General features: G+C 32.3%; 2 protein-coding genes across 2 annotated transcripts; both read right to left on the minus strand.

The window, feature by feature from the left end:
* Positions 1–7,682: 7,682 nt before the first annotated feature.
* LOC113001417 (sterol 3-beta-glucosyltransferase UGT80B1-like) lies at positions 7,683–9,182 on the minus strand. The gene is made up of 5 exons (XM_026128107.1): positions 9,161–9,182; positions 8,904–8,967; positions 8,631–8,688; positions 8,341–8,518; positions 7,683–7,804 (listed from the first exon to the last, which is right to left on the minus strand). The coding sequence occupies exons 1-5, from the start codon at positions 9,180–9,182 to the stop codon at positions 7,683–7,685; spliced, it is 444 nt and encodes a 147-aa protein (XP_025983892.1).
* Positions 9,183–10,802: 1,620 nt separating this feature from the next.
* LOC102665732 (uncharacterized) lies at positions 10,803–11,471 on the minus strand. Its single transcript, XM_006579175.1, has one exon. The coding sequence runs from the start codon at positions 11,469–11,471 to the stop codon at positions 10,803–10,805; it is 669 nt and encodes a 222-aa protein (XP_006579238.1).
* Between the last annotated feature and the right edge of the window lie 1,270 nt (positions 11,472–12,741).

The following is a 12,741-nucleotide window of genomic DNA, read 5'->3' on the forward strand; positions in this document are numbered from 1 at the left end:
AATTCAAGCGGTTAGTCCTTTGTTCTTTTGGAAAAGGGAGAAGAGAGACACAAAAAGAATTCAGGCGATTAGTACTTGTCGAATTCTTTTTGGCTAAGGGAGAAGAGAGACACAAAAGAATTCAGGCGATTAGTCCTTCGTTCTTTTGGAAAAGGGAGAAGAGAGACACAAAAAGAATTCAAGCGATTAGTCCTTGTCGATGAATAGCACAAGTTTTTGAACAAAGAACTTTTCTTAGAAGAGAAAGTTTTGAACAAAAACTTTTAGAAAGATGAAGAGAAAAAGAATAAGAAAAATTTTGTAGAAAGGAATGAAAGAAGATGTTGAAAGATAGATTGAAAGATAAAATGATCGAAAGAGATGATGAATCATTTTCAAATTCATGCCATGGTCACATATTTATAATCTCTTGATGACTCAAGTCAAAGTTTGTGAATTTTGGCAATTTCTTTTAAAACTAGTCACTTAGAAAAGTTTTGACTTTTGAAAGAATCTTCAGAAACAAGTCACTTGAAGAATTGTGACTTTTGGAAATGAATTTTTCAAAAATAGTCACTGGTAATCGATTACCATTAAGGTGTAATCGATTACACATCAACAAATGTGACTCTTGATTTTGAATTTTGAAAATCTTAACGTTTTAAAACACTGGTAATCGATTACATGATTATGGTAATCGATTACAGCTTTGTAAATCAGTTTGAAAAACAATGTTGACTACTGGTAATCGATCACCAGAGAGTAAAACTCTTTAGTAAAAGATTTTGTGAAAACTTCATGTGCTACTCAATGTTTTGAAAAAACTTTTTAGTAGTTATCTTGATTGAGTCTTCTCTTGATTCTTGAATCTTGGGTCTTGAATCTTGATCTTGATTATTCTTGATTCTTGAAACTTGATTCTTTGAATCTTGAAACTTGAAATTTGAATCTTGAATCTTTGCTTGAAACTTTGCTTAAATCTTGATTCTTTGGCATCATCAAAATAACCTTGGAAGACATTGCTTCCCCATCCCGTTGTACATAAAGCACGAAGATCTCTCCTAAATCGCACACGGTGGTCAATGTCTCAGATATCTGTCATACAGTTGTGGATTCTGTAAGTCAATTTAGCTTATTGTTAATTACCTAAGTTTTTGTTTTAAATTCTTACATAATTAACTTTGTCTTAACAACAAAAAGCATATGACTGAGACAAGTATGCGAGCAGGGAATTCCGATGTGTATGGATTCCTCGAGCCACAGACTATTCATAGATCTGGGCAATCACAATTTGAATCAAAAAGTTACATGAAGAGTTGGATGTAGAGTTCACAACGCGATGTCTACCTTGGAGCCTACCTGAATGGATAAGTCAAACAAAACAACTAAATTTAAATAATGTATACGACTACAATAACCCATATTCGTCTCCAATGCAGCAGACACTGGCAAATGGTCGTCATTCTGCCTAAGGAAAACGTTGTTGTCTGGTTTTTTTCGTTGCATAACAGACCAAACAACTACCTTAAGGGAATAATTAACAGGTCAGTGTTGTTTTTAATACATTTGCATTAGCATAACTGAACAACATCAATATTTTAATGTTCTTTGTATTCAACAGTGCTTTGAAAGGACTTGATGATACTCCACAACCTAAATCCAAGGCTGGTGCTAGGTGGATTGTTATTAAGGTACGCCATTTAAATAAAACTTCTACTTATATATACTACTTATGTGTGTGTACACTAATTGTAGTTAACGTTTAATTAATATCCAAATTTCATTATGTATTTAGTGTAATAGACAAAAAGGAAGCACTGAGTGTGGCTATTACGTCATGTACTGGATGTCCATGATAATCTTAGGAATTTTCAAGAATAATTGGGAAGCGGTAATTGTTTATTTCAAACAAATTTTATTTTCTTGTCATTGGTATTACATTATTAACTTATGTTTTATTTGATCATGCAGTATTTTAACGATGTTAGACCATTGGAAGCATCGAGATTGAAGGTGATTCGCATCTAGTGGGCTAAATTTTATCTCAAAGTTAGAAATGAAAGTTAGGATGTTAGGGAACTTATGATGTACGTTAAGGAACTATTCCATTTTGGGTTACTTAGTTAGTTTACTACCTTGCTTTACATTTTTGCCAATTGCTGTCATTTGAACATTGAATATTCTTTATTGATAGGTGTTGATAAATCATTTATTCATAGTTATCAATTGATAGTTTAATATAGTTTTCTGCTAAAAACTATTTGAAAGCAGAATGCAAATGATAAATGTTGTGGTTTGATTTCAATTTTACAGGTTAAATTTTGGGTTTTTTGTAAAAACAAAAAGTGTATTTTTTTAAAAAAAAAACCTATGATGTTAAGTTACACAAACAACATCGGTTTTTGAAAAAAATCGATGTTAACATACAACTTAACATCGATTCCTTAAAAAACCGATGTTGTTTGTGTAAGTTAACATCGGTTTTCCTAGAAAACCGATGTTAATATTAAAAACGTTAACACTGGTTATTGATAAAAACTGATGTTAACATATAGATTAGCATCAGTTTTTGTTTAAAAACTGATGTTAACCTATAAACAGTTAACATCGATTTTGTACAAAAACCGATGCTAACTTATATATTAACATAGGTTTTGTATAAAAACCGATGTTAATGTTTCTAACGTAACATCGATTTTTTAGAAAACCGATGTTAATATATAAGTTAACATCGGTTTTTATACAAAACCGATGTTAATATATACGTTAACATCGGTTTTTTTTATAAAAACCGATGTCAACTATCAACATGCATACTGTTTTTTTGGTGTAATTCTTATTATATAACATCGGTTATTCAAATAACCGATGTTGTCAAGTTTACATTAACATCGATTTTTTAAAACCGATGTTAACAATAATACTTTCAACATCGGTTAAAAACCGATGTAGAAAGTCCTAAATAACCGATGTATAAGGTGTATTTTCTAATAGTGGGGTGCGAATTGTAACTTATATTTGCTGTTGTAATTGACAATATATGGGAAGCTTGAAACAACCTTATTTTACAAAACTAAAGCACCCATGCACAACAGCTCTACAAGATTATTAGAGCTCGGGTGAAGGAAATTATCAAGGCTTTTGACACTTTTGGCTTAGGGAAAAGTTTAACCAACGAAGGTTTTTGTAAGAATGAACTGAAGCTCTAGAAACAAGTACATATTTCTTAGTCATTTAAATCTATCATTTGACATTTAAACTTATAGGATAAAATGTAAATAGTTACATCTTCAAAAGGATTCAATGACATAGCAAGCAATTTCCCTTTTCAGTATTGTGTTAACGTTGCTAAATGAAATTGCTAAAAAAAGTGTTATTAAAATTTTCAAAGTGACACTACTTGTTGATCCTTCTCTTCCCCATGCATTATGGGAGTCTGATGCCTTGTACTATGCAATTTAGCTATGAATTTTGCAATAGATGGAGAATCACATATGTGTATGTAGTGTTTATTCGTCATGACGATTTAATCCTTTCCAAAGTGCCAATTGATAGAAATAAAAAAACCCTCAGCATAACCTTTTATGGCTATAAAGTGTCCCACTTATCATAAGGTGTTGTGTTAATTTCATCCTTGTGCACCTCAAACCAGAGAAACTCATGATATTTAAACATTCATTATCTTTAAAAATATATCAACAGAAACACTTGAAATAGTTAACAAAGGCTAAGTTGTCCATTCATAAAAAGAAGATGAATAACCATTGATTCTTGCCAATAATAAGAAAAAAACAAGAACCAACAGTGATATATAACCAAAAATAAGTACATAGTTCTATGACATTAACTACAAATAAAAGAAGAAAAACTAAAAGTTATGATATGCTATTGGAAGTGGTTATTGGGTATCATCTTGAGACTAAAAACTAAAAGTAAAGTCGATGTGAAGTATCATCTTAAGACTTTAATGGAAGTGATTATTATGCTTCCATGCTTTCCTACAATGTAAAGTAATAACAACAGTGTTGTTAGAATAAAAACAATAACTATAACAAAATGCAAATAAAATGATAATATTGTTACCTTTGAATCAACCAAACTAGCTAGAAAGCTTCAATATTAGAGCTTGTAAATTGACCGTTAATAATATCACACCTACAAAGCGTAATGAGTCATACATTAAACTTAATACAGTAAAAATGAAAAACCAAAACATACATTAAACTTAACACGATAAAGCTTACCACAGTCATGCAAAGCATGAGTAATGTGTTTTTTGAACATACCTTGCTTGGTTTAAACTTGGGCATTTACATTTGGTGTGACCTTTCTTCTTACAATAACTACAAGTAAAGGGACTTTTTTTGAGTAATTCCAAACTTCCTTTCATTCGCAAAGTTCGTGGATGCCTTTTGGTTGTCACAAGAGGAGGATCATGCAAGGTTATAATAGTGTTAGAGACTTCTGGAATAACTTGCACGACTAGAAAAAAGTCATTCTACATCGGTTAAAAGTTGCCTACGATGTCAGTTATTAACCGTTGTCGTAGGCAATGTCGTAGAAAGTTGATTCCAAAAAAATTGTCTTAGAAAATTGTACCATTTTAAGAAGGTTCTTAGCTCAAAATTGTCTTAAAATGATACCTTTCTAAGACGGTTCTTAGGTAAAAACCGTCTTAGAAGGGTAGACTTTCTAAGAAAGATTTTTAGGGAACTGTCTTAGAATGTATTTTTTTAAAAGAAAAAATTAAAATATATGGAGGATTGTAAGACAATTTTTTGAAAAAACTATTTTAGAATGTAAACATTTTAAAATGGTTTTTAGAGAACCTTCGTAGAATGTATTTTTTTGAAAAAAAATAAATATTTTAGAATGATTCTAAGAGGGTTTTCCCAAAAAACTATCTTAGAATGTAGACATTCTAAGACAATTTTTCAGATAACTATCTTAGAATATGTTTTTTAAAAAAAAAATTAAAAATTTCATATATATTTCTTGCAATCAATCTCGGATTTCTATTCCTAGTCACATGTTATTTCAATTTCAGGATAATTATAATAATAATATTATTAGAATAAAATTACTAGTTTCTATAGAAGGATATTCGCCTGCTAAAGCACATCTGACAATATTGCTTAAAGAATGTCATCAGAAAAACATCTAAAGCAAAAAAAGAATCCAATGCAAGAAAAAGAGGTCATGCCTATAAAAGAAGCACAAGCAATTGGAATGTGTGGTTGGAAAACAAGCACAATATTGAAAAGGGTAAAGAGAAAACATACAGGTTACTCCCTTTGTTACAAGACCCCAATTTATAGCTCTGGGTGTCACTCAACTTAGAAGCTCAAGGAAAAATATTCCATCTGATAAACTTTTATCCTTAAATTTGAAATTGTAATAATTTATTTAAGAACTTATTTTGTAATCATTTAACCCTGAACACATCCCACAAGTCAAACATGAAAATTGAAGCATAGATTATTTACCAGAAAATAATTATTTTGGGTAAACAAAATTATTTTGAACACTTGGCAAGGTTATCATGTCGATTTCAATATTTTGCAAGTCAATTAATCCAAGACAATTTATATTATAGTATGGTGAAGGTTAAAAAAGCTATTTCTGGAATATTCAAATTCTGTTCAACATTAACATTATCTATGTTCGACAAGTGTCCTTAGTTATCTTAAGAAGGGGAGTTTAATTAAAATACAAAAATTATTCCCAATTACAATTTAACTCTCTTTTTGAATTAACAATGCACCCTTAATATGAATTACTCAAAAGCAATTCAAAAATAAACTTCTTTAAAACAAAAGATAAATAACAATAAACAAAAGAAGTTTAAGGGAAGAAAGAATGCAAACTCAAATTTTATACTGGTTCGGCCACCCCCCGTGCCTACGTCCAGTCCCTAAGCAACCCACTTGAGATTTCCACTATCTTATAAAAAGCTTTTTACAAACTCTGAACCACACAGGGACACCTTTCCCTTGTGTTATGATATCTTTACAACTTAAGAGAACCTCAGTCTCTTAAACGGATCTCTTTGAATAAGAAGAAGAAGAATTTTCTCTCTTTAAGAGAAGAATATTAAAATTGAAGATCGATCAAGATTTCTTATTGAATTTGCAAGTATTTTGGCCAATGAATATTTTGAGAGTGATAAGACAATTTGGTTTTGAGAGGATAAGACAATGTTGTTTAGAAAAACTCTAAGGAATTTCGTATTCCAAGTCACCTATTTATAGGCCTTTGATGACAATTCAAAAACTTCTTGAACAATTGTGACTCTTTGGATTTATTTTCAAAAATTTCTTACTGGTAACTGATTACATAAATGTGGTAATCGATTAAACAGTTAGTTTCTGAAGAGTTGTGACTCTTTAGACTTGAAATTTGATTTTGGGTGTCTCGTAATCAATTAGACAAATGATGTAATTGATTACAAGCTTTTAAAATTTAAATTCAAATTTCTAAAAGCTGTTACAAATAGTTTAAACTTTTGTTAATCGATTACATACTTTGTGTAATTGATTACAGACTTTTAAATTCAAATTTGAAATTTTCAAATTGTTTCAGAAATCAATTTAGCCACTGGTAATCGATTACATCCTCTGGTAATTGATTACCAGAGAGGAAATATCATATTTTTGAAAAGATAATTATTCTTAAAAAACTTTTGTAAAATATTTCCTTTAGCCAAACTTGTGCAGCATCAATTAAAGAATTATTTCTAAGATCCTAACTAAGTACATCGTTCTTCTTGCATTTCTAAATTCTTGACTTGAATCGCGCTCATCTTTGGCATCACCAAAACTTCATATGATATATGCTTATTTCAAATTTCAATGTTCTCTACAAAATACAGATAAAATCACATGCTAAAGAAATTTGTTTTTGGCAATTTTACCAATCCTACTATTCTCAAGGTTTTTTGTGTGCCAAATTTACATACACGTGAATGCTCCTCCACAAAGCAAGCATCAAATTCAAAATTTCACACTCAGCATCTGCAAAATGCCTTGGCACAATATAACGGTTACATATTGATCATTATGCTGCCCCAAACCGATATTTCCAGTCAAGAAAAGTATCTTTTGCCATGGTTTGTCCATGCACATGAGTCTGCAATGAGTTATCTATGCCAAAATAATTCCAATATAGCAAATGCAACTAAAAGGAATTACGTTACTTAACTAAAATATGAACCGTAAAGTGAATAAAAGTTATAGAAAAGAAAATCAATTGTAAATGACAATTAGTTTCAATTCTATACAAAACCTTAGAACAAACCAATTGAAGCGTAATATATAATGCAAATAAGAGAACTAGTAAAAATGTTTGAGATATTCACCCATTTCGGAGATCCTCGAAGACATTGTTGATATATGTTGAATTTCCAAAGCTATTCATCCAAAGGCGAAATGCTCTTTCTTCTCTAGAGTCTTGGGTGTCATCTGGAAATGTCACAAGGAGAGACATCTATTGTTTTGTCTGGGCTGAAAGTCAATCAGGTTTAAAATTTAGAGGAGTAATCTAATCTAAGTAGAATTCTTATATTACTATTAATTCTATTTGGCAAATCAATCAGGTATTCCATAACAAAAATGGAATACTATTAATTCTTATATTACTATTAAATTACTTTATGTCCAATTACTTGAACAGGGAGTTTAGAAAAAGGATAAAATCCAGTCAAATTAATGTTTTGATATAGAGGTGGTCCTTCTTGAATCAACATGGACAAAATCTTCGCGGGGTTGATACTTTGATGCAAGGCTCAAGAAACAAAAACCAACAACATCAACTAAAGGGCCCCAGTCTGCAAATTTGTAAAATGCCATTAGTGCTAGTAACAAATTTGGGACTCCAAGCAAAACATGCTACTAATTACTCTTAAGGATCATTTCTTCTAAAAGCTTTAAGATGTTAAGTGGAGGTCGACCCATGATTTTATATATCTAACATTTACAAATAGTAATATTATCAACACAGAAAAGTTAACTGTACTTTATATTTTATGCATTATGCATGTGAACTGTGAAATCTCTTCAAAGCTTAAATAACTTAGATAAAATTTTATTGGAATCTGATTCGAACCAAAGCAACTACAAAAGTCTTCCTTTATAAATTCATATATAATATAATAAAATCCATTCAATTATTAAATTTAATTTCAACAGATAACTTTATAATATACATTCACAATCCAAGTCAACGGTTATTGTGTATTCAGTTCTACACAATAACATCTTTGAACTTATCTATTACTTCAATGACTTAAAATGATTACTCATTTAAAAAAACTATCACAAGGACATCAGATAATGTAACTAATAATTTAATCCTTGTCCATACCACTTGGTTTTGGAACAACATGAGGACTCCACATGTAGCTAGTCGGTAAATGAGATATTGATCCACGATACATACTGAAGTATGCAATAGGAGCAAGCTTCAGTGTTGTTTTCCTGAATTTATTGATAATTCTTCGCATTCCCCACCATATTAGTAGATCCACAATTATATAGGACAGCTGGAGACGACAAGGAAATATTGGAACAAGTATGTTGGTAAGTTAGCCAAGCAAATATTTATAAAATTATCAAAATCGGATTAAAAAAATATTGTGTCAGCAAAAGACATACCCAATAACTGGCACTTTGAGGAACACGTTCCAAAGGGTGGGGGAACTCATATGTTGGCCTGCATATTCAAAAGGTATATTTAAGTGACCTCAAATATTTAAAGAAATAACTGACAAGGGATGATAAAAGACTGTTGCATTAATTAAAACATTTTTGTACTGTATGAACAATGAAAATCAATTCAAGAATTATAAATTTATTTATATCTTGTTAATAAAAATTTATCTTCCTAACATATAAAAAGTGACAACCTTTATAACAATTTAAACTCATGTCCAGGGCATTGTGAAGAAGATATGGAGGGGCACCCCAAGGGCCTCAGCAACATGTACATGTCCTGCAAGCCAGGATCACAAGATATAATTCTATCTATTTTATTCTAAAAATAAACATATGTAAGTCCAGGAAAATTTGCAAATAATGATGTGATAAACAAACAAAATATTCTTGTGGATTTGGTAAACAGATTCGAGAAAAAGAAGATCCATTATTCATTGGGCTTTAAAACTTACTTCAATATCAGTAGTTACTCTTGTAGTCCCATTGTTCCATTTTTAAAGTGAAAGGGAAGTGTGTTTGATAAACTGAACTTTTTAATGAATTGTTTAGACATCTGGAAAAAAAAATTATAAAAAAGAATCAAGTGATTTTGATAAAAGGAAAAGATACGAAAAATCACATAAGTTGGCAGAAAAATTGGTATCCAGGAAAAAAAAGTAAAAGGAAAGTGTGCTTGTTGTTTTGGCTCAAAATTTGTTCTATAATTGATGCCTATTTTATATCAATCTTAGTTCTAAAATTTCAATTGAAAATTAGTGTGAAAATAAGTGCCAAAACTAGAGGTTTGTTGAGTCTTTTTTTTTTAGTTTTTTTTTACTATACTCTAGAGTCATTCTAAGTTTCTCTTTGAGTCCTAGCTTGCTTCTATGTCATTTTCATTGCTTTAATTGTTGAATAATCCTTGAAAATTTGTCTTGTTAAAACTTTATTGGTTTAGCTTTCATTTCATTTTTTGGTCTTTGGTTATTGCTTGTCTCTTTGTTTCCTTGTTTGTGAGTTGTCATACAGGGAATTGGAAAGGAGGATTCACTACTAAAAAAACAGCTTTCTACATCGCCCAATTAACATCGGTTATAGCTAAAACCGATGTTAACGAAAGCGCGGTGACATTTTTGTAAATAAGTAGACTTAGTTAACATCGGTTTTTTCAAAACCGATGTTAGTATGCGATTGTTAACATCGGTTTTGTAAAAACTGATGTTATCGAGTCGATGTTAACATCGGTTTTATTATAACCGATGTTACGTAGTTGATGTTAACATCGGTTAGTTTTAAAAAACCGATGTTGTTATCATTATAAATTAAACTTCTGAAATTGCACAACCCGCGCTTGAACCCTATCGTTCTTCTTCTTTCTCCTTGTGTCAAAGTCGCCTGCGCTTCCGTGACTGCAACCACATTGTGGAGATCGTGTTTGTGGAGATCGTCTTTGGCACTTATCCATTGCGGTACGTCCTTTCGTTTTAACATTAGGCGTTCGTCGTTTTAACCCAGGGCTTTATTGTTGTTTTTCCTTCTGCCTTAGTTCGTGTTTGTCGCAAACTGGGCTGCGCTTCCGTGACTGCAACCACATTGTCGAGTTCGCGTTTGTGGAGTTCGTGTCTGCGCTTCCATCGAAGGTATGTCTCTGTTGTATGTTAATGATGAAAATCCATTGTTCAATGGTGTGTCTTTGTTGTGATGTTTCGAAACCCTAGTTAGGCACAAAGGGTTAATCGTAACTGAATGTGTAGTGATTTAGGACCATATGTAACTGCCTTAAGCAGTTATTGCAGAATAAATTATGGAGTAACAGCAGGGGGGTTAGGCAGTTTTTAGTGGGTTTTCAGGAAGGGAGACATGAGGCTGTCAAATTTACATAGAGGGTTTCAGGGACAAAGCTTTTTTTTTTTTTTGCACAGCAAAAATCAATATATTATATATAAAGATCAGTACTAGGTGTACTGAAAATAAGATATGAATACAAGGCAAAAAGAGCCTAAACCCCACTAGGGAGAAATAGTAGATAGGACAACATACAAAGCAAACCCAACCCCTTTAAGAAAAAGCCTCCTTCAGATTAGTTGACCAGAAATTAAAATGCGATTGGAAACCCTTCTCCACACACTTGAGCTAGGACCAGGTGTGGAATAGAGCCTCATCCATGACCTTTTCTGGATTAAAAGGCTGATTATTGAAAATCATGCCATTTCTGTGGTGCCAAATGGACACTGACAAAGCTATCCAGAGAAATTCCCATCTCTTGACTGTGTAGCTTAGCCTATTCCACTGAGAGAATTGCAGAAAATGATTCTTTGGGTCAGTGGGGAAGGGACCCACTCTATTAACCCATCTCATAGGCTCCCACCAGAGACTCCTAGTCTTGGAGCAGTTGAAAAAAAGATGATTGACAGATTCTTCTTCAAGGTCACATAAGGGGCAACTATATGTATGCATTGACACTTGCCTCCTTCTAAGATTATCCCTAGTAGGGAGTCTGTTCTTGAATAATCTCCATGAAAAAGCACTAGCTCTTGGGGGAATTTTTAGACTCCACATGATGTTAAGAACCCTGTCCTCAATAGCACTAGCATGACCCTCCTGCAGCACTTTGTAAGCAGACTTTGTGGAATATAGGCCATTAGGATCAGACTTCCAACAAAGGAAATCCCTGTTGGAGTGATTGATGTTGCTTGACTCGATGTCAGCTATAAAATTAGCTACCATGTCAATTTCATGGTCAAAAAAGTTCCTTCTCCATGTTAGCTTCCATTCCCATCTCTCTTCCACAAAATTCCCCATAGAATTAATTGAGGAGGTCTGCTGATTGCTTATTAAAAATAGAGTGGGATTAATTGAAGGGGCACATTTCGAGGCAACATTACAATCAACCCATAAATACTGACATATCCTCCTATCAATGGCTTCGATTTTTGTTTCTTGGATACATAGAACATCAAGATCGTTGGTCAAGGTCATTTTTCTGATGGCTGACCACTTGACACCACTACCCAACCCTCTAGAGTTAAAGGATAAAATATTCATGAGTCAATATTGTCCTTTCCCAACACAACTGTTAAATCTGCTGTATGTTCACTAGCAACCTTATCAGTCTCAGGGACAAAGCTTTGATTTACACAGAGGGTTTCAGGGACAAAGCTTTGATTTAGATATTGAATTTCATCCAAATTTTTGACAAGTCATTGTTACTTCCATGAATATTGATATTGTATCATGCTTAATTATATGCATTTGCTTATTCTGATCATTGTGTGTTGTGTGATTATTTCTTCCATGCAGGTACATGATTCCTATTTGTTGTGAGAGTGAAACGATGGGCAGCAGCACCAACTGAGGTGAGTTTATATTTCCTTTTTTTTGTCTTTATCTTTGTTAGTTTGTTATATAGTTTTTATTTTATATGTTTGAGTTTTAAATGTGTAAAAAATAGAAATAGAAAGGTCTGGTGATTGCTTAGGAATTCCTTGCTGTTTCATGGCATTCCTTTTGAACCTCAAAAGGTGCTTATGATGGCCTTTGGTTAAATTTCTGATTATATGTATTGGGGTCCTTGTGCTGGGTTATTGTTGGATTTGTTTTGCTTTTTGGAAGGTGGCACTTTTGTGTCTTGTATCTTTTATTTTCAGTACCTGTGGTACTGTTCTGTTTAATATTTTTTTTTTGAACTGCAAAGATAATTTATATTGATAATTAGAAGTACCAGTGGTACTACAGATTACAAAGACACATTTTTTTTTGCACAGCAAAAATCAATATATTATATATGAAATTCAGTACTAGGTGTACTGAAGATACAAAGTTAAAAAGCAAGACAATTACAGTCTGCATCCCATTAGGAGAGACCGAAAATAGCCCACAAAAATACAAACCCATCCCCTCTAAGAAAGAACATCCTTTAGATTGGTTGACCAGAAATTAAAGTGCATTTGGAAGTCCTTCTCCATGATAACTTCCATTCCACTTACCCTCCACCCAACACCTTCCGAACGAAGTCGCGAGCTGGCTGACTGGCGTCTGTAAAAAAAAATGGATTCCCGTTTTTTTTCTTTTT

This window comes from Glycine max, chromosome 4, assembly GCF_000004515.6.
Source record: "Glycine max cultivar Williams 82 chromosome 4, Glycine_max_v4.0, whole genome shotgun sequence".
NCBI lineage: Eukaryota > Viridiplantae > Streptophyta > Magnoliopsida > Fabales > Fabaceae > Glycine > Glycine max.